The sequence below is a fragment of the Mus caroli genome, unplaced genomic scaffold (assembly GCF_978045245.1).
Source record: "Mus caroli unplaced genomic scaffold, Mus_caroli_1 scaffold_15, whole genome shotgun sequence".
NCBI classification, from domain to species: domain Eukaryota; kingdom Metazoa; phylum Chordata; class Mammalia; order Rodentia; family Muridae; genus Mus; species Mus caroli.
The window spans coordinates 111,744,831-111,763,922 of record NW_028227270.1 but is presented as its reverse complement, the minus strand read 5'-3'; the positions used below and the strand labels follow the sequence as shown (position 1 = coordinate 111,763,922).

General features: G+C 42.1%; 1 protein-coding gene across 1 annotated transcript in view; it reads left to right on the top strand.

Moving 5' to 3' along the window:
- Adarb2 (adenosine deaminase RNA specific B2 (inactive)) overlaps positions 1 to 19,092 on the top strand; it is a 571,813-nt gene that overhangs the window by 503,456 nt on the left and 49,265 nt on the right. The window contains exons 5-6 of the mRNA XM_021180400.2: positions 3,363 to 3,531; positions 7,290 to 7,441. Of these exons, the coding sequence (XP_021036059.1) occupies positions 3,363 to 3,531; positions 7,290 to 7,441 (321 nt within the window). The remainder of the gene's footprint in view (positions 1 to 3,362; positions 3,532 to 7,289; positions 7,442 to 19,092) is intronic.

Sequence of the window (19,092 nt, the reverse complement as noted above, 5' to 3'; positions counted from 1 at the left end):
ACTAAAAAAAGCCCAGGACCAGATGGGTTTACTGCAGAGTTCTATCAGACCTTCAAAGAAGATCTAATCCCAGTTCTTCACAAACTATTCCACAAAATAGAAACAGAAGGTACTCTACCAAACTCATTCTATGAAGCCACAATTACTCTGATACCTAAACCACAAAAAGACCCAACAAAGATAGAAAACTTCAGACCAATATCCCTTATGAATACTGATGCAAAAATCCTCAATAAAGTTCTTGCTAACCGAATCCAAGAACACATCAAAACAATCATCCATCCTGACCAAGTAGGTTTCATCCCAGGGATGCAGGGATGGTTCAATATACGGAAATCCATCAACGTAATCCAGTATATAAACAAACTCAAAGACAAAAACCACGTGGTCATCTCGTTAGATGCGGAAAAAGCATTTGACAAGATCCAACACCCATTCATGATAAAAGTCTTGGAAAGATCAGGAATTCAAGGCCCATACCTAAACATGATAAAAGCAATCTACAGCAAACCAGTAGCCAACATCAAAGTAAATGGTGAGAAGCTTGAAGCAATCCCTCTAAAATCAGGGACTAGACAAGGCTGTCCACTTTCTCCATACCTATTCAACATTGTACTTGAAGTCCTAGCCAGAGCAATTCGACAACAAAAGGAGATCAAAGGGATACAAATTGGAAAAGATGAAGTCAAAATATCACTTTTTGCAGATGATATGATAGTATATATAAGTGACCCTAAAAATTCCACCAGAGAACTCCTAAGCCTGATAAACAGCTTCGGTGAAGTAGCTGGATATAAAATTAACTCAAACAAATCAATGGCCTTTCTCTACACAAAGAATAAACAGGCTGAGAAAGAAATTAGGGAAACAACACCCTTCTCAATAGTCACAAATAATATAAAATATCTTGGCGTGACTCTAACTAAGGAAGTGAAAGATCTGTATAATAAAAACTTCAAGTCTCTGAAGAAAGAAATTATAGAAGATCTCAGAAGATGGAAAGATCTCCCATGCTCATGGATTGGCAGGATCAACATTGTAAAAATGGCTATCTTGCCAAAAGCAATCTACAGATTCAATGCAATCCCCATCAAAATTCCAAATCAATTCTTCAACGAATTAGAAAGTGCAATCTGCAAATTCATCTGGAATAACAAAAAACCTAGGATAGCAAAAACTCTTCTCAAGGATAAAAGAACCTCTGGTGGAATCACCATGCCGGACCTAAAGCTCTACTACAGAGCAATTGTGATAAAAACTGCATGGTACTGGTATAGTGACAGACAAATAGACCAATGGAATAGAATTGAAGACCCAGAAATGAACCCACACACCTATGGTCACTTGATCTTCGACAAGGGAGCTAAAAACATCCAGTGGAAGAAAGACAGCATTTTCAACAAATGGTGCTGGCACAACTGGTTGTTAACATGTAGAAGAATGCGAATCGATCCATTCCTATCTCCTTGTACTAAGGTCAAGTCTAAGTGGATCAAGGAACTTCACATAAAACCAGAGACACTGAAACTTATAGAGAAGAAAGTGGGGAAAAGCCTTGAAGATATGGGCACAGGGGAAAAATTCCTGAATAGAACAGTAATGGCTTGTGCTGTAAGATCGAGAATTGACAAGTGGGACCTCATGAAACTACAAAGCTTCTGCAAGGCTAAAGACACCATCAATAAGACAAAAAAACCACCAACAGATTGGGAAAGGATCTTCACCTATCCTAAATCAGATAAGGGACTAATATCCAATATATATAAAGAACTCAAGAAGGTGGACTCCAGAAAGTCAAATAACCCCATTAAAAAATGGGGCTCAGAACTGAACAAAGAATTCTCACCTGAGGAATACCGAATGGCAGAGAAACACCTGAAAAAATGTTCAACATCCTTAATCATCAGGGAAATGCAAATCAAAACAACCCTGAGATTCCACCTCACACCAGTCAGAATGGCTAAGATCAAAAATTCAGGTGACAGCAGATGCTGGCGAGGATGTGGAGAAAGAGGAACACTCCTCCATTGTTGGTGGGATTGCAAGCTTGTACAACCACTCTGGAAATCAGTCTGGCGGTTCCTCTGAAAATTGGACATAGTACTACCGGAGGATCCAGCAATACCTCTCCTGGGCATATATCCAGAAGATGTCCCAACCGGTAAAAAGGACACATGCTCCACTATGTTCATAGCAGCCCTATTTATAATAGCCAGAAGCTGGAAAGAACCCAGATGTCCCTCAACAGAGGAATGGATACAGAAATTATGGTACATTTACACAATGGAGTACTACTCAGCTATTAAAAAGAATGAATTTATGAAATTCCTAGCCAAATGGATGGACCTGGAGGGCATCATCTTGAGTGAAGTAACACAATCACAAAAGAACTCACACAATATGTATTCATTGATAAGTGGATATTAGCCCAAAACTTAGGATACCCAAGATATAAGATACAATTTGATAAACGCATGAAACTCAAGAAGAATGAAGACCAAAGTGTGGACACTGTGCACCTTCTTAGAATTGGGAACAAAACACCCAGGGAAGGAGTTACAGAGACAAAGTTCGTAGCTGTGATGAAAGGATGGACCATTTAGAGACTGCTGTATCCAGGGATCCGTCCCATAATCAGCTTCTAAACGCTGACACCATTGCATACACTAGCAAGATTTTGCTGAAAGGACCCAAATATAGCTGTCTCTTGTGAGACGATGCCGGGGCCTAGCAAACACAGGAGTGGATGTTCACAGTCAGCTATTGGATGTATCACAGGGCTCCCAATGGAGAAGCTAGAGAAAGTACCCAAGGAGCTAAAGGGATCTGCAACCCTATTGTTGGAACAACATGATGTACTAACCAGAACCCCGGAGCTCTTGTCTCTAGCTGCATATGTATCGAAAGATGGCCTAGTCGGCCATCAATGGAAAGAGAGGCCCATTGGACTTGCAAACTTTATATGCCCCAATATAGGGGAATGCCAGGGCCAAAAGAATGGGAATGGGTGGGTAGGGAAGTGGGGGGCGCTATGGGGGACTTTTGGGATAGCATTGGAAATGTAATTGAGGAAAATATGTAATAAAAATATTAAAAATCAAAAAAAAACAAACAAAAAAAAAATTTTTTTTTATTTGGTTGGTTGAAGCTTGTACTCACTATGGAACATGAAACCTGATGGTAAATTATCAAACATAGTCTCTCATAATATATGAGAAAAAAATCTAGGGGTAAGAAAGTAAATGTATGTTGTCAAATATAATTTGTCATTCCTTCTTGAAAGAAAAAAAAAAAAAGAAAAGTCCCTTACAAGTGGGGTCCTTGAAGCCTAAGCTGTTCTGAGCACCCTCTGTGTCCCCTAGGCTTGGACACCAAACAAGCGCAGGTCATCGTTCTGTCCTCTGGGACCAAGTGTATCAGCGGTGAGCACATCAGTGACCAGGGGCTGGTTGTCAACGACTGTCATGCGGAGATCGTGGCCAGGCGGGCATTTCTTCACTTCCTCTACTCTCAGCTGGAGCTGCACTTGAGGTAAAGGGGCCCCTGGCATGGGCTGGACTGACACACCTCACTTAGTTAGTGAGAAGCCAGGCAACCAGGTAGTGGAAAGGAGACCAACAGCCAGCTCAGAGCATGTCATCCACTTATCTTGGCAGACCTCATACATAGCAAGTGACTGTGTACCACATACTATCTGTTTTTATTCAGACTTGGAACACCCTTTGAGTACCACACAGACCTTGAAGTGTTAAATTTCTAGATGTCTACATTATACACAACATCTTACTTCAAGAAATACCCTGTTTGCCTATAGGTTACACATACCAACAATAACCACCAGCATCACACAGAAGTTCGCAGGTGTATACATAGAAATACACCTTGCCACAACTCATTCAGTTTGGATTATTTTTCAATTAAAGCATCTGGGCAACTACTACAACATCCCTCAAACAACAACGTCTTTTATGAAACTCAAGTGTCAGCAAGACCAGCAAGCACAGCCATCCCTGGGCCTTCCATACCTTCAGTACGCTGTTTCTATAGCCAGCTACTCAAATTATAAACTTCAATGGAAAAAGACAACAATACAGTTCATAATACAGATCACATAGAGTTGAGGGTTTTGGTTGTTTGTTTGTTTGTTTGTTTGTTTTTTCAAAAAGAGCAACCACTCAAGAAGGGAGAGGCCAGGACAAAAAAAAAAAAAAAGATGCAATAGGAAAAAAAGGAGAAAGGGCGCAAAGAAGAGTAGAGGGGAGAAAGAGAAGAAAGGAAGAAAACAATGACTTCACTATCTCTTGGGAAACGGGAGACATTGCTCTCTGGAACTGTAATTCCATTGATTGAATTGAACGCGTGTTTGGTACAGTGTGGGATGACTTGGATCGATGTGCTTGCTCTCTGGTGAAAGTTTCATTTCAGCCATGAGAAGGTGCCCGGTTGACACTGACACCTCTACTCAATTCTGACAAAATTGTGTCCACCTCAAGCAGGGCTCACAGTTCAGTTACTTCTACAAAGGGAAAAAGGTCCCCTCTGCTCCCTGGTCAGTTTGGTTTGAGGAATTTCTCAGCCAGCACAGTTTCTTAGACAGTGTAGTGTTCTTCGTGTTGAGCTAGGGCCATTTCTCAGGGGCCAGGCTCATAAGTGGACTGTTGGTTTACTTCGTGTCCCTCGTCCCCATCTCCAGGCCAGGCTGTTTCCATTGTGCACACCAAAGGCAAAGCTGCTCTTACAAAATACGCAATGGCAATCTTGATATAGATGTTCACTATTTGTAGGCCTTGTCCTACAAGGTCAAGCCACTCTGTTCTGATGACCTTTGTTCTTCTTTCTCACATACTCACATTACCAAATATGTCCCATTCTCTAGACTTCTAGATGTCAATGTGACTAAAATCAATATTCACCTCTTCAATATCTCACCTCTTTCCTGGTACACACACACACACATTTTATGTGTGCATATACATGTGTGTGCATATGTGTGCTTGTGTATGTGTATGTGTGCATGTGGAGGTAATAGAATAACCTCAGATGTCATTCCTCAGAAGCCATCTACCTTGTTTGTTTTGAGACAGGACAACTCTCGCTGACCTGAAACTCCCCAAATAAGGTAAGCTGATTGGCTGGCAAGGCACAGGAATTGGCCCTGTCTCTCTGCCCACCCCCAGCAATAGGATCAAAAGCACATTCCAACAAACCTAGGTCTTATTTTACATAGGTTCTAGGGAGCAAACCAGGATCCTTATGTTTTCCAAGCTATCTCTCAAGTCTCCCATACACATTTTAATAAGGACTTTCTGGAGTAAAGAGGTACTAAGAAATATGCTCCAATACTGGAGTTTCTGATGTCATCGTGGCAGCCATTAGGGAAAAGCAGGCTGCCCCATGAACAGGAATCTCTCTGGATGACACATCAAACTCCTGCAGAAGCACGGGTAGATTTGATCCTGTGATACTTCATACACATTCCTGAACCAAGCTAGTCACAGGAGTTTAATTGCTGTGGTTCTCTTTGGCACAATGTTCTTCCCTGGCATCTACCATCCACCCTTTCTTATCCTTTGAAACAGGGTTTCTCAAATCGACTAATAATGGCATCTCAGAGAGGCTTTAGTCAGTGGCTCATTCATGTGACCTTGTTAGCATGTGCAGAAGTCACACAAAGGGAAGAAAGGCCTAAACATATCCCAAACAGACTCAAATAAAGGCAATGCCTTAATACACTCAATTAATTTTTATCTGAACCCCTGGACCGTGCACAGCAGCATGAACTATTGCCACATCCGTTCCAGGAAGCCTGGTGAAGGGTCAAATGGAAGAGATGAAAACTGGAAATCCCTCAAATGTGGGGAAGGATTTCCACTGAATACCCAGCTGCTCAGTTGGAATGTGTCTCTGTCACTGAAGACAATTTGGCCAACTCTGCCCAGATTTAGCAGCATTTTGGGCACTTGCACAACTGTCTGGAAAAGTCAAAGACAGTCACATCGCACCAATGTTCTGCAGGAGGGTACCAACAGTGGTTGCAAAGGACCTCGAGAACAAGTAAGGTTTCCCTCAATGGGCCTGGCGCTGCACTGGGTCCAAGACTGGGTGCAGTCACTCCCGGGACTATGGAAGAAGATCCATACATGATGGAGGAGTCCACTTGGGCAGAAGGATGTGGCAGCAAATGAGCTTGTCATAACCTCAAGGTTTCCTGGGGAGAGCATGTCTATTCATCTGCATGTGAGATCTCAAGGCCCTGCAGCACAGAATCCATCACCAATGGGGTAGAATGTGTATAAATAGCAAAAAATGGCAGAAAATAAACTTCCAGAGGCTTGCAAGGAGCCCAGGAGAACAAGCACAGCTCAGTTGTTCAATGCCTACTTTGTATCATCACTTCCTTGGGAGGCCAGGCTGCTGAGATGTGTGGTTAGGGACTATAAAGAAGGTTTTCCTGGAGCAATAGGAATACAAAGCTCCAAGGTCAGGAGGCATTGGTTTGTTCTAGATCTGCCCTGGATGCAAAGAAAAGCCAATTCTGCATTGTTTGCTGTTTCCACCTAGTCTGATGGTGCCTAAGCTCAGACACTGTTTAAAATCCCTCTTCCCTCTACTGTACGCATTGGTACCCACTAAAACTACTTTAGTCAGTGGTGCCCCAGGACACTCCATGAATGGGGCCTTGCAAGCACAGAGGATTATGGTTTATGGTAGATAACTGGCTTATAAAAGATAAAACAGCCTAGTAGCTGAAGAGATCGTTCAATTTGTAAAGTTAAATAGTCATACAGAATGAAGACCAGAGTATGACACTCAGAATTCATGCTTGAACAAACAAACAAACACAGCCAGGCATAGTGGCACATGCTTATAATTCCAGAGCTGAGGAGGAGGAGGCAGACCCCAGGAGCTCATTAGCCATCCTAGCCTAATTAGTGAGTTCCAGAACAACGAGAGACCCTGTGTCAAAAAAAAGTGGATGTCTGGATGTCATCTGACAACTGAGGAATAACAACTGAGGTTGTCCTCTGACCTACACATACAAAAACCACACATGCATGGGGGGGGGGAGGGGTGAATGATCAGGGAGGGTGGAGATGGAAACAGTTCTGCTGATTGAGTTTGTGACCTGTTTCTAAAATGTTCATGCAAGGGACAAGCAGCATATGATGCATACAAGAAGTAAAATCCGGGGAACTGGTAACCCTACGAAACAAGATAAAAGCAAGCTCCTGTTGGAACGTCTTCATTTGTTTTCTTATCAGTGACCTACGTCCTCTTTGTGTCCATAGCAAGCATCAAGAGGACCCCGAGAGATCAATATTCATACGTTTAAAGGAAGGAGGTTACAGGCTGCGAGAAAACATCCTCTTCCATCTCTACGTGAGCACATCCCCCTGTGGAGATGCCAGAGTCAACTCTCCATATGAAATCACCACAGACTGTAAGAAACTATATATTTTCCTTTTGTCCATAAACAATGCAACCCGGGTTCCTTCTGGCTAAGCTCTGGCCCAGGCCAGCTTGGCCCAGGCATCTTGAGTGTAGTGGGGATGGATGGGAGTTAATCACAGCTACAATTCACCAGACACCTCCAAAACCTCAGTCTGAATTGCTCAGGTCATTGGCAGAAAAGTAGTCCGGGGTCTAAAATTAGCTATTTAATTGCCATAGCACTTTGCTCTGTTTTAATAGGTCAGACATTCCCTATATCCCAGGCTGGAAAATGGAACCAAAGAGAAAGCAAATGAGAATTCTGTGGGGTAGAGGCAAGCTCAAACTAGCTCTTTTTTTGCCTTCGTCTGCAACTTGGGTGAGAAAGAAACTCAAATTTTGCAACATAGCCAGGGGCCAATGTAGTGTCAATTAACTTATAAATTCCATTGCTCAGCCCTTCACTAGGACCCACAGCTCCAGTCACCTCTGTCACCACTGTGCATGCCCAGGACAAGGCAGATGCCCACACCTCCTTGGAACCATTGACACCACTGCATCATGATGATCCAAGAGAAAAACCAAGGACTCTCACCTTCTCACTTAAATGATGTTATATTCTACTATTGTAACATGCATACATCTTATATACATTTGTGTGCATACCATACATAGATTCTTCCAAACTTTTTTCCATTTTAAATCTTCCCTTATTTGTTTATTTATGTGTAGGATGTGTGTGCATATGTGTGTGCATGCATGTGTGTGCATAGGCATACAGTACCCCTGTAGAGATCAGAAGACCGTTTGTTTATTTACTTACCTATTTATGTGTCTGTAAGTATGTTGTGTATATGTATGTGCATGTATATGTATATGTGTGTACAGGCACACAGTATACCTGCAAGCTCAGAAGACCATTTATGTATTGACTTATTTATTTATTTGTAAGTATGGTGTGTACATGTGTGTGCATGTATATGTATATGCGTATATAAGCACACAGTATACCTACAAGGATCAGAAGACAACCTCAGCATCACCCTCACCCTCCACTTTGTTTGAGACAGACCATCTTCTTTGTTGTTCATGGCTGTGTATACCAGACTCACTGGTCCATGGGCTTGGGATTCTCTTCTCTCAGCCTTCCATCTCACTTTAGGAATACTGAGATTACAGATGTGCAATACTGCACCAGGTTTACATGGTCTTCAAGCTTGCAAAGAAAGTTCCTATCACACCACACACACACACACACACACACACACACACTTTTTTTCTAAAAACTTTAGGGTAGGAAAGTGTTCAGTCTGCGGGTTTAGACTAATAGGCTAAACACTCATGTGGTTAAAGGCTCACTACTTCCTCCCAGTGACCTCACTGTCTTAGTGAACATCCTCTACACAGGCCTGGAATACAGCCAGCACTTGGTAAATGTTCATTTTTTTTCTAACTTTGATGATTAGATCATAAGTGTAGCCTCACCTACAAGAAACAAAAGAGGGTTGGAGCCGAGCCTTGGTAAGCACGGTATGTGTTTGTGTTTCCACTAGAGACTTCCTCTGAGTACAGGAAATATTTGATGCTTTGATAACTCTATTAGGACCAGATCCCTTTAATATACATATGTATATTATTTTATTACATCTTATTTTTACATGAAATATTCTATGTTTTATTTAGCTCAAACAAACCCCTAGATAATGTTAACTGTGGTTTTATAGAAACGCATATGCACATGTTTAGTTTATCTGTGTGTTGGTGGTTTGCATTTTGCTGTGATAAAACACCTGACAAAGGCAGCTTACATGAGGAAGGGTTTGTCTGGGGCTACATTTTCAGAAATGTCAGACCTACTGGACAAGGAAGGCAAGGTAGCTGTTCACATCATGGTTATCGGGAAGCAGAAGGCAGAGATAAAACAAGAAGGCAATGGAACCCTAAGGACACACCTCCAGTGACTTCTTGTTTCCAAAGGCTCCATCTTCTATTTTCTACCACTTCCAACGAGTCCATGGTGTTTCAAATCCATTAAGAATTATTCCAGGGCTAGAGAGATGGCTCAGAGATTAAGAGCACTGGCTATTCTTCCAGAGGATCCAAGTCCCAACTCCCACATGGTAGCTCACAGTTGTCTATAACTCCAGTTCCAGGGGATCTGATGCCTTCACACATGCATGCAGGCCATACAGCAATGAACATGAAATAAAAATAAATTTAAAGGAAAAAAAAAATAATTACTCCAATTGTCAGGTTGGAGCCCTGGTGTGGTCATCATCTCTGGAGATGTTCTCATAGGAACATCCAGAGTGTGTTCCGCTAACCTAAATGTTCCTTAATCTAATCAAGTTGACTATCAAATTTTGGATGGGTAGGGAAGGGGGTAGACCCAGGAGGAGTTAGGAGGAGGAAGTTGAATATGATCATCATACCTTGCAAAAAGGCCATCCAGAGACCATCATATAGGGATCCATCCCATCTGCAGACTCCAATTCCTTACGCTATTGCTGATGCCAAGAAGTGCTTGGTGACAGGAGCCTGGCATGGCTGCTCCCTGGGAGGTTCTACCAGCACCTGAGCAATACAGATGCAGATACTCACAGCCAACCATTGGAATGAGCCCAGGGACCCCAATGGAAGAGTTTAGGGGAGGACTAAAGGAGCTAAAGGGGATTGCAACCCCATAGGTAGAACAATATCAACTAACTGAACCACCCAGAGCTCCCAGGGACTAAACCACCAACCAAAGAATATACATGGAGGGATCCATGGCTCCAGATACATATGTAGCAGAGGATGGCCTTATCTGGCATCAATGGAAGGGGAGACGCCCTTGGTCCTATGGAGGCTTGATGCCCCAGCCTAGGGGGATGCTAGAGTGGTGAGGCAAGAGTGGTTGAGTGGGTGGAGGAGCACCTTCATAGAGGCAAAGGGGAGGGGTTAGAGGGGGATAGAATAGGGCAGTTGTGGAGGGGTAACTAGTAAAGGGGTATCATTTGAAATGTAAATGAATAAAATGATTAATTAAAAAATTAGAAAAAAATTAACCATCACATCATGCTTCTAAAAATAATGTGGCCAGTCATGGTGATGCACACCCCCAGGATACACTGAGGCAGAAGCTTCAGAGGATGAGCTTGAGGCCAGTTTGTGCTACACCTTGGGCTGGGGAGATCGCTTAGTGGGTAAAGTACTTCCGCTGCAAAAGTGAAGATCTCAGTTTGAATCCCTGGAATCATATCAGGTGTATCCGTAAGCCCAGCATTCCTGATGGTAAGGCACACACACATGTGAGCTCATATACAAAACCATGGAAAGAGAGAGGTGAGTGGAGAGAGAGACAGAGAGAGAGAGAGACAGAAAGAGGCAGAGGCAGAGAAAGAGACAGAGACACATTTAGGCAGAGACAGAGATTAAAAGGAAGGAGGGAAGGAAAGAAAAAGGAAGGAAGGAAGGAAGGAAGGAAGGAAGGAAGGAAGGAAGGAAGGAAGGAAGGAAGAAAGAAAGAAAGAAAGAAAGAAAGAAAGAAAGAAAGAAAGAAAGAAAGAAAGAAAGAAAGAAAGAAAGAAAGAAGAAAGGAAGGAAGGAAGGAAGGAAGGAAGGAAGGAAGGAAGGAAGGAAGGAAGGAAGGAAGAAAGAAAGAAAAGAAAAGAAAAGAAAATGAAAGAAGAAAGAGAAGGAGGGAAGAAGGAGGGAGGAAGCGAGGGAGGGAAGGAGATGATTCGTTTCCTTAATAATATTCATCAAACTGCATGATACTAACTTGCCCTAGAAATTTGTGAAATTTGGTCCATTTCCCAACAGCTCTTTGAAATGTTTGGAGTTAAGTCTAATTTATTCAGCTTCCTCCTTGGCCCATGTAGCCCCAGCAGGAGTTAGGAGAGGGCTAAGTGAGGACCACAAAAATGTCAACCCTGCCTCCGTCCCCCATGGGGACCATTCTGGCTCATTGGGTTTCCTATGTCTCTGTACATCAGGCACCAAGTGTGGCTTCTCTTCTCAGCCCTCAGTTCCAACTTGCAATGTCAGTGATTTAGAAAAGCAAACGCATCCACTCCCAGAGGCCCCCTGAGGTTCACCTCCACACACAGACGCCTTTTATTTCACGGTGCTTTTAAGAAGTGGCAGATGCTGGTAGAAGGAGAAAAATGAGGCCTCTCCTCACGGTGTTGCTACAGATGTGGCAAGCAAGGGGAGATGCTAGTGCGCACGGGCCTCTGATTTAAGCGCGTGTCTCCCGACCCACCGGGGAGTGCAGAGAAGGCGGGCACTTGCAGGCTTGCAAAGTGGACTCATCAGCTAAAAGCCATGGACCATTTTCCCCTCATCACTACACAAGGGCAAGAAAAGCCAAACTACCTGCTGTCCTCTGCTGGAAAGGAGCCTTCAGAGAGATTGCTCAGCATCCCTCATGCTTCCTGAGGAAAACAGACACTCTCAGGAGCAGCGTCTTCAATTTCCACCTTAGAGAGATTGCTATCACTCCCTGCTGTCCACTTTTACATTGAATTTTTTTTAATTATTATTGTTCCCCTTTAAGGAGGGCTGGACTGATGGATAGTGGAATTCAAGTGGACAGGTCTTAGCTTTTAGGGGTTCCTTCTATAGCAAGCGAAGGACCAAAGACAGTGTTGACAGTCCCCCTGTAGGAAGACTTACAGAGGGACGCTGGGAAGAATCCAGTCAGCTTTAGTTCCAGAAGGCCACAGCCGGCACTATCTACTCTCTGCAATTTCATTTGCAGAAACTCCAACCTCATTGTGCCAGCAGCTCAGGGTCCATCTTCCCTAACCCTAACTGTCAGTGCGGTATTATTATGCACAGAAGCCAAAAAGCACAAGCACACTCGGTAAGATCTTCATCTGGGACCTAAGAGGCACCGCAGAGCAAAGGAAGCTCTGGGACAGATCTGTCTTCTGAGCTTCTGTCACTGCCCAGCACAGTGCTCTGAGGGCACCACCCACTGAACCTCTGTTTGGTTTTAGTCCCACTCAGTCACTAGGTCCAATAGAGCAATTGCACAGCTCTTCCTCCTGGAGCCTGGAGTGCGCTGACCTTTATGGACTCCAGACTGAGGCAGGACCATTCATTCTCTCTCTCATGCATATATACACATGTATAAGTATGTATGTACAAGCACATGTACCCAAGCTCATGTGCATGCATATAACACGTAACAAACAAATACATCCATAGGGCCATGTCGTCCTATACTGAGATTTATGAGAGTCTACACCTACACCATGACTAAGAGACATAACCACTTAGCAGGGACTGTTCTCCTTCCTTTTAATTAGTGTAGGAACACAGAGCAGAGCATCCTAAGGAAAAATTAGAGTTTTAGGTTTTTCAAGGTGTGTTGTGTCTATCTCTGTCTGTTTGCTTGTTTATTGTTTGTTGTGGTTTTATTTGGCTTGGATTACTCTATTTCCTTGAGACAGAATCTCAGAAATTTTACACTAACCTCTAATTTGCTATGTAGTCAAATTTGACCTCAAACTCTTGATCCTCCATTTATTTCTCCTGATCTGATGGAATTATATGTATGGATAACCACATCCAGGTTATGCGGGCTGAGGATCTATCTCAAAGCTTCATTCATGCAAGGCAAGAACTCGACAAACAGAGCTATATCCCCAACATTTTCCAGGGTTTTGAGCAATTAATTTTAATACATTTTAACTTAAAATGTAATTACTATACTTCCTTCCTTCCCTCTTCTCACACCAGGCCCTCTTTATGTTTCTCCCCTCTAACCTCTCTCATGTCCACACCCACATTCTCAAATTGATAGTCTCTTTTTCTCTGATTATTATAGAACTAGTTAGATGGATGGATGGATGGATGGATGGATGGATGGATTGATAGATGGATGGGTAAGTGGATGGAGAGAAAGAGAGAGAGGAAGATAAACAGACAATGGATGAATGATAGATGAGAGATAGATCATAGATCATACATAAATATATACATACATACATACATACATACATACATACATACATACATAAATACATAGGCAGACAAATATATAAACACAATCTGATGAGTCCATTTTTGCACAAATACATAAATAAAGCCAACTGAGTTCACTCTTTGTTGTTTATGTGTATGTGGTTTTCAGGACTGGCCAGTTTGTATTAGATAACCAATTAGAATACTGATTTCTGGGAGAAGCTAATTCTTTTTTCAGCAGTCATTAGTTGCCTGTAGCTCTTTGTCAGGGATGGGACCCCATGCTATCTGCCCCCTTCCACAGTAGCATGTCTATTGATGTTGTCATTTTTTTAGGTCTTGCCTATGCAGCCATTTCTAGGAAAGGCAGTCTCAAAGCAGACTTCTTGTATTGTGGCTCTTACCATCTTTCTGCCCTCCTCTACTGCTATGCCCCATGAGCCATCGGGGTAGGAGCTGTGTGGGCTGCAGATGTATTTACTGAGTCTAGGATATACACGGCCCATTCTCTGCATTGTGTCTGGCTGTGGTTTTCTCTGATGACCTCCGTTTGCTGGAGAGAGGAGCTTCTTTGGTGGGAGTGACAGCCACACCTGTATCTGGGGAGACATAAGGGTTAGGACATAGTTGGCAAATATGCTTGTCTAGCAAAATGACAGTGGTAGATTCTCTTCTAAGATCCATGACTCTTCACCATCCCCAGGTAGCTGGCTAGGTTTCTAGTATGAGGCATGATTTCCCTCCTGTTGAGTGGTCCTTTAATCCACATAGCTGTTGATTACCACCAACACTGAATACCACCATTTCACCATATAGATATCTTGTCATGCCAATCATTGCTGTTCATAGGTGGCAACAAAATAGAGGCTTTAAAATCGGATGCATCTCAAATCACCCGAGTCCTGGGTCCTCTATGTGTAGTGTCTTCAATAGCAGGAGCTTACCTTCAACCAAGATGGAAGCAAGGGCAACAGCAATGGCCTGCATCGTCTCAGGGGCCACTATCACATAACCATTAGGCCTATAAGAGATCATCGCCTCGCTTAGCATTTCTAAGGAGGACATGTTCAACTCCCCAACAATACACAATAGCTTCCTTCGACCAGAGACCTTTCTACCTCACAGCTCAGGAAGTTGTGTGAGTCCCTCGAGCCCTATGTGTCCATCTCTACGTGACCATCCCAACTCCCTGAGCCTGCATGCAGGGTTCTCAAGACCAAGGGACAAGACAAGGACCCTGGTGTTATCAACAAGTCCTGATTTTGGGGGGATATCTGGAAATTGTCTGTTTCCTTGTTTTACTTTTTACCTTGTTTTACTTTTTGATCTGTATAGATCAAAGGTGTTTAATTACAGAATCAATGACAATTGGCTTATGACATTTAGGGATAAATGTCTTCAAGCTTGAAAATGTACTAAGTTAAGTTGTTTCCGATGGTGGTTTATCTATGGAGTCACCTGAGAAGTTTTTCTAATTTTGATTTCTGTCAGACCTGTCCTTTGGCCAAGATACTGTTGCAACAGAAGCAGATCACACTATCAGTCATGTTTTAGGTCAGTGATTTAAAACTGCCTTAAATCACACCTTGACCAGTCTGGTCATTTGTTTCTTTCTTAGTAGGGAGGCCTTCAAGGAGAACAGAGTATGACTGAGTATCTGCCAAGACCGCGCAGTGTTCTGTGCAGGACACGTGACTCTCAGCATGCCATGTTACATGCAGAAGGAGAGAAAATTTGCTTTGGCAACAGTCTCTGAAGAGGATCAGTTCCTCTCAGAAAATTCAGAACTGCTCAATCCTGTGACTTCCTCCTGTCCCAGGCAGGCTGAGGTCCATTGAGGTGGAGACAAATGTCAGAAAGTCACTTCTTCTAGATATTAAATCTCTGTCAGATGGAGAGCTGGCAAGGATTTTCTCCCACTAGATGGCCAGTTTCTTCATTCGCTTAACTGTTTCCTTTGCTATAAAGAAGACCTATTAATTTCATGAGGGCCGATGTGTTGACTGTTGGACTTGTTTCCTGGGCAGCCTTTCCCTTGGCAAGTCCTTGCCTATATCTGTATCTTAAAGTATTTTACCTACTGTTTTTTTTTTTCTCTGACAGTTTCAGAGTTTCAGGTTTTATATGACAGTCTTTGATCCATTTGGGTTGGTGTTTATGCGTAGTAAGAAAAGCATAGTGAGAGAAACTTTCATTCTTCTAAGTATTCTCTCTCATTTATGGTTTCTGAAGCTAACGTGACGTGGCCACATTAAATCATACATGTTTTTATTAGGTGAATGTATACGTGAAATTGTCTACGAGAATAAAAGGGGCCAATCAAAGTGAGATAGCACAGGAAAATGGGGTGCAGAGGAGGAAAAGGGCTGAAGGAATATCCTCAACATATAATATGTACCTGTAAGAAACTCTTAAAATAATAATGATAGGTTGTAGAAAAGATCCTAAATATAAGCAAAGAATATCAGGACCTACGCGCATCACCATGGCCGAACAACTTCTGCCTTCCTCTCAAATCACCAGTGGCCTCTTTACAAATCTTCCTTTCATGAACTAACCTGGCAAATCCAGTTCTTCCTATTATTTTCCAATGATTTAGCATATTAAATTTTGTAATAAATCTTCCACAAGCTGCCATAAAAGAAGAGGATTATATCAATATGTATCTACAGTGTTGTGCTGGGTGCCTAATGCCTTCATGCTAAATTAGTCACATTCATTGTATGAAAGGGCAGGATCCAGAACTCAGCCAAATTCCTGTAGAAATTCAGGGAAGATAAAACACCATTCCTTAAATTCCTATCTTCAGATGCCCTACTGAGTCCTGAGAATCATGAGGAGCATGTTACATAGGATCACGTTCATGCATTGCACAGTAATACATTTTCATAATGCTATAATGCAAATAAAACAAAGACTGCCTACATAAACACAGGGTAACTATTAGAGGTTTTATTATAGAAAATGATGGGCCATTTCACGAATACACTTTCTAAGATATGTTAATTGAAAACAACTTGAATTTTTTAATTAGTATTTTAAAATACTTTCTTCTTTTCTTGTACATTTGTGGGAAGTTGGGAGTTTTTGTTTGTTAAATTGTCTTGTTTCTAAATGTTTGGCTCTGATATCTACACAGAGAGAGACAGACAGACAAGTATACCATTGGGGCAGCCATTGTATTTAATTAATTGTGTCACTACTCCTTTTGAGCCTCTCCTAAAAATTAAATATTCACCCGAAGAGTTTCTAAAACATACTACTGCTGCTCTAATTTCCTTACTATAAATCCAAAATAATAAGAATTTTTAAGTTAATAAACATAATAAATGATGCAGCTGATGGTCTCTGGGTATAAGAATTTGTAGTGTTCTATTGTCATGTATCTATGGATACATGACAGACAGGATTTTAGAGTTTCACATCTTCATTGTCTCAAGGACATTCAATCCACTGCAGATTCTTTAAGGTCAATCCCCTGCAGTTGCTGGTTATATTGGCATTTCATTAGACTTGAAGTGGCATCTTCAATTCCCTCCTGCCTCATGTAATTAGCCAAGAAAGATCCAGAGCCAGAGGAAATGGTTTATAGGAGTTCACTGGCTCTTCAACTCACCCTGGGACTAAGCGGGCTCATCAGGGATCACACTAGAAAAGGCAAAAGTGAGCATGCTCAGGAGCATTGCCCACACCTGGCTCTTGAGGTGAAATTAATCTAACCTCAGAACTTTGAGTCAGCCCCTAGGAAATATTGTACCTCAATCCAGGTATTTTTATTCCTTGACATTAACAGATGGTGAAGATTTAGAAAGCTTTAAAAAAAAAAATAGGCAACTTTCAAGGCCTGGAAAATGATACATAGTTGCCATCATTGGAGAGTAACATAACAACAGTATGATTGACAGAAAAGAGGGACAGCAAGTACCACATTCCCTGACAATCTGCGCCCCCCCCCCCCATGGAGGAGCTGAGTCTCTCTGACCTTTGGACAACACTGTTGAAGCTGTGAGGGTTCCTTACTACTCCGTTCCCACCGCTGTCTGTCACAGAAAGTCACTATTGGAAAGAACCCATCTGAACTGTGCGAAAGTTCAGGATTGAAGTCAAGTTATCTCAAGTATTTTTGAGATATATGTGGAGTGGAACAGATAGATAGATAGATAGATAGATAGATAGATAGATAGATAGATAGATAGATAGATAATAGAGAAAGAGAGAGAGATAATAAATATCTTCCATTACTGCATAAAAGCATGCATTTGGTAAGGATGATTTACACATATGCATCATTGTAATGTCTTCATATCCACTTTCATCCTTCCAAGTCTACTGGTCTCCATCTTCCCTCTGAATAATTCCCCTTCTACTTTATATCGTATGAGAGAAAACACCTGCTATTTGTCTTTCTCCCCCGACCCCTTGTTTTCCATTCCTTCAATTCCCTTCCTACTTCCATAATGCACATAAAATTTTTTAGATCAAGATTCTGCACATATGAGGAAATATGTAATATTTGGTTGTGAACCTGCCTTGTTTTGTTTAACACGATTGTCTAGTTTCACCTCCCATGGCGGTAAGGGACAATATACCCTGACATAAGCAAATTTAAAGGGGAAACTGTCACTCTCCTTCGCTGCAGGAAATCTGGGGAAGAGCTTGAAGCAGGTAGCCACACCCACAGTTGAGAAGAGAGAGATAATGAATGTGTGTGTGCTTTTAATTGATGCCAGATGCAGTCGATATTAATTGTCACAATGCTGACCTCCAGTCCCCTCTGCTTTCCAGAAAAATGAAAATTATGTTCTTCCTCACAGCTGTATAAATTTCCACTGTGTGTTTATACTCCATTTTCTTTAGGCATCCCTCTGCTCATGGTGTCTAGGCTACACCAGTCTTTTTATACCTGCTAGCTTCCCTATCCCTTACAGCCTAGTGGCTAAGCGCCATTGATACCCCTATTTTAAGAAGGAGTGATCATGTCACAGTGATTTTAAGTTCCTTTCCCTCCATTACATGACTAGGAAGTAGTGGCACCAGAATTAAAATTTCGACCAGCTTGAGACACAAGCCCACCCAACAACTGTTTCTAATGACCTGGAAACTAGGTTTGGCTTTACAGTTAGTTGTTAATAGCTGGGGGAAAAGTGCCTCCTTGACCATAAGCAAGTATCTCTTTTATGTGGTTGCAGTTGATTTGTAAAAGCTTCCTTAGAATCTATGTGCATATTGGCCTATGCCTTTCTTTCTCAGTTACCCCTCTAGGGTATGTATCTGTATATACCCTGGACTGGAAAACATTCTTCCCTTTTTGTTCTCTCTAGAAAGGTTTATATAAAACTGATATCATCATATCCTTAAATGTTTGGTAACATTTATTTTAAACAAATCAGAAAGACTGAAAAAGAACAATATGGTACCCTTGGGTATCTGTGAGAATCGTTCGGGACTCCCCACAGACGCTACGGATGCTCCAGCCCTTTATAAAACTGCTGTGGTGTTTGCACATGACCTATGTACATCCTCCCATAAGCTCTAAATCACTGCTGATTACTTATAATGTACAATATAATGTTGATGTAGTTTTCAAAGTGGCCGTTGTACTACACTGCTTCTGCTTAGTGGAGAATAACAAGAAAAAAGACCAAATGCAAGTCTTGAACCCAATGTTTTTGAACCTACAGAACCTGTAGTTATGGTGATCTGGCT